The sequence below is a fragment of the Lissotriton vulgaris genome, chromosome 1_2, assembly GCF_964263255.1.
Source record: "Lissotriton vulgaris chromosome 1_2, aLisVul1.2, whole genome shotgun sequence".
In the NCBI taxonomy this organism is placed as follows: domain Eukaryota; kingdom Metazoa; phylum Chordata; class Amphibia; order Caudata; family Salamandridae; genus Lissotriton; species Lissotriton vulgaris.
Genome location: NC_141686.1, coordinates 367,477,368 through 367,481,035, shown reverse-complemented (window position 1 = coordinate 367,481,035; position 3,668 = coordinate 367,477,368). Strand labels below are relative to the sequence as shown.

Here is a 3,668-nt window from a genome sequence, read left to right as displayed (position 1 = left end):
TCTTTACATCCAATAGGAAATCAGCCTTGGATGCTCAAATGATCCTGAATAATGACAGTAATCGTACAAATCTGAAAAAAGTGGTAAAAACAAATTAGCTCCAATATTCAGGAAAAGATCTGCAGACTGAGGAACCTGAACATAAACTGATAGATCCTCGAAGAGGCAGTCAAGAGCAATTCAGTGGATGTAAGAGTCTGAGCTGTGCACCTCCACGCAACAGGACTAAGAAATAACCTCTAGAAAATTAAGGCAACAACACTGACAAACCACTTCCTGTATAAACAGGCCTCCACCACCAGCTTTGATCATGTGTTCGGTATGAGGTGGATACAGCATTTCTCTGCTTCCTGTAATGATGGCAGACCACCATTCAGCACGCTAGGTGTATTGTAAACTCTTCCTGGCCAAACCACAGGAGCAAGAGAAAAGCCCAAGGGAGTGGAGCCAGACAACTACGGGCAAAGGTAAGAGAGGGTCTCTGATCTACAACAGACTGTCCCAATTTGCTTCGACCAGAACGAAGACTAATCTTCACTCATAAACATGCAAAACCATTTCTCAATCAAAAGACATAACCACCTACAAAGAAGCTTTACTTGCCACATATATAATATGTGTAGTTTTTGAGTCTTGTATTTCATTGTGAAATCTGAAATCAACCATCCAAAATACCACACACATACAGGGAATGTGATAAAAACACAAGGGCTTTATCAACCATGTTAGCTCTTCAGGAAACCCAGTCATGGGATGCAGATAATTATAAACCTGACCCAGAGACACTAACCAAGAAACAAAAATCATACACAAGCAGCAAGAGCTTTAGTTTGTCATCACTACAAAAGAGCCATCAACAAACACACACAGGAGAAGCAACATGCAATTGCAGTGAATGTGTGAAGCACTTTAGTCAGTTAGCACTCCTAGACCATCAGCAAACACACATGGGGGAAAAACCATACCAATGCACTGAATGTGTGAAGAGCTTCAGTCAGTTATCACAACTCCATGTTCATCAGCGAACACACACAGGGGAAAAACCATACCATTGCAATGAATGTGTGAAGAGCTTTAGTCGGTTATCAAATCTTCAAAGACATCAGCGAACACACACAGGAGAAAAACAATACCATTGCAATGAATGTGTGAAGAGCTTCAGTCGATTATCCCAACTCCAAAGACATCAGCGAACACACACAGGGGAAAAACTGTACCATTGCACTGAATGTGTGAAGAGCTTTAGTCGGTTATCAAATCTTCAAAGTCATCAGCGAACACACACAGGAGAAAAACCATACCATTGCACTGAATGTGTGAAGAGCTTCAGTCAATTATCCCAACTCCAAAGTCATCAGCGAGCACACACAGGGGAAAAACCGTACCATTGCACTGAATGTGTGAAGAGTTTCAGTCAGTTATCAAACCTCAAAATACATCAGCGAACACACACAGGGGAAAAACCGTACAATTGCACTGAATGTGTGAAGAGCTTCAGTCGGTTATCACTGCTCCAAATACATCTGCGAACACACACTGGGGAAAAACCATACCATTGCAATGAATGTGGAAGTATTTTTAGTGATTCCTCAACTCTCAGAAATCATCAGCGAACACACACAGGTGAAAAACCATACCATTGCAGTGAATGTGTGAAGAGCTTCAGTCGGTTATCAGACCTCAAAATACATCAGCGAACACACACTGGGGAAAAACCATACCATTGCAGTGAATGTGGAAGTATTTTTAGTGATTCCTCAGCTCTCAGGATTCATCAGCGAACACACACAGGAGAAAAACCCTACCATTGCAATGAATGTGGAAGTATTTTTAGTGTTTCCTCAGCTCTCAGGATTCATCAGCAAACACACACAGGAGAAAAACCATACCATTGCAGTGAATGTGTGAAGAGCTTCAGTCGGTTATCAAACCTCAAAATACATCAGCGAACACACACTGGGGAAAAACCATACCATTGCAGTGAATGTGTGAAGAACTTCAGTCGGTTATCACACCTCAAAATACATCAGCGAAAACACACTGGGGAAAAACCATACCATTGCAATGAATGTGGAAGTATTTTTAGTGATTCCTCAGCTCTCAGGATTCATCAGCGAACACACACAGGAGAAAAACCATACCATTGCAGTGAATGTGTGAAGAGCTTCAGTCGGTTATCAGACCTCAAAATACATCAGCGAACGCACACTGGGGAAAAACCATACCATTGCAGTGAATGTGGAAGTATTTTTAGTCATTCCTCAGCTCTCAGGATTCATCAGCGAACACATACTGGGGAAAAGCCATACCATTGCAATAAAAGTGTGAAGAGATTCAGGGTGTTATTAAATATTCGAAAACATCAGCAAACACACAAAGGAGAAAAACCATAGCATTACAGTGAATGTGTGAGGCACTTTAGTGGGTCATCAGACAAACAAAAACATATTCGAACATACACTGAGGAAAAACCATACCATTACAATGAATGTGGAAGTAGTTTTAGTGATTCCTCAAATCTGAGAAGTCATCAGCGTATACACACAGGGGAAACACCATTACAGTGCCGTGAATGTATTTATTTGTGATTTTGTGAATGTGTAACGCGCCGGAATCACACCCGAAGGTGTATCTCCGCGCAGTGCTCTCTGAGAGTGCTAGGAGAGAGAGGCTTTAGTACTGAAACAGAGTGGTCTTAAGACTCTTCCTGAAGATTGAGTGGCTGGTACAATGCCTGAGGGAGAAAGGAAGGCTGTTCCAAAGACGTGGGCCCATAACAGAGAGGGCACGTCCTCCCTGTCTGGTCTTGCTAAATCGGGGAATCTGCAGTAACAACTGGTTACTAGAGCGCAGGTTGCGTGGGGGGCAATGATGGACACATTTTTCTGCTAGATAGGACGGCCCTAGATTATGCAGACTTTTGTGCACCACACAGCAGGTCTTCAATTCCACCCGTTTCTGGATGGGCAGCCAGTGGAGAAGTTTAAGAAGGGGCCGGGATGGAGTTCTGGGGGGGCATTTGTCACCAGGCGTGCTGCGGTGTTCTGTACAACTTGGAGCTTGTTTAGTACGCCTTCATTGGCCGCTAGGAGAAGACCTTTAGTATGTTATCAATTCTGCAGAGACATCAGTGAACACACACTAGATAGTAGCATTCTGAATCATCTGTAAGGTGCTTTTGTGTTGCTGGAGCTGCCAAATAAACAGTGGTCTCATAGCCCAGCCTTGCCTAGAGGAAGGAGTTCTTCAATATAATATGTACATCAGAAGAAAGGATACATCTTCAGTAGCCAAAGATAGTAGAAACTAATGCTTTCCACCAAGTTCATTTTAACAAAGTTATGAGTCCGGGAAGTTCTTACTGCTGCCAACCATGTAAATGTAAATGTATGTGTCTTGTAAAGCGCACTGCTGCCCTGAGGCGTCCTGGCGCTGTAGACCGCTGGGGAATCCGTCCTGGCTATCCCTGTGAGATGGTCCCTACTGGGTATCTCCAAGGTGAAACCAGGCATCCCTGGCGAATGTGGGGGGCCATTGTAGAGATGAGGCAAGCTAATGCTCAGAATTGCAGAGTGTGATCCCTGGTTAGAGTAGGCACCGAGGCGAGAATTATCGAGTCCGCTGACCCTGGTCCACGACCCTGCCTCATCGGGAATTGAACCCTGGTA

At 43.8% G+C, this 3,668-nt stretch overlaps 1 protein-coding gene across 2 annotated transcripts; it reads left to right on the top strand.

The window, feature by feature from the left end:
• Nucleotides 1-722: 722 nt before the first annotated feature.
• LOC147736908 (uncharacterized) lies at nucleotides 723-2,522 on the top strand. Of its 2 annotated transcripts, XM_086953567.1 has the most exons (4): nucleotides 723-937; nucleotides 1,268-1,773; nucleotides 1,942-2,197; nucleotides 2,273-2,522. In XM_086953567.1, exons 1-4 carry the CDS (start codon nucleotides 723-725, stop codon nucleotides 2,391-2,393), a joined length of 1,098 nt encoding a protein of 365 aa, XP_086809693.1. In that variant the 3' UTR covers nucleotides 2,394-2,522. The 2 variants fall into 2 exon arrangements, with proteins under 2 accessions (XP_086809693.1, XP_086809692.1); XM_086953566.1 differs by having other exon boundaries at nucleotides 723-2,522.
• Nucleotides 2,523-3,668: the final 1,146 nt, after the last annotated feature.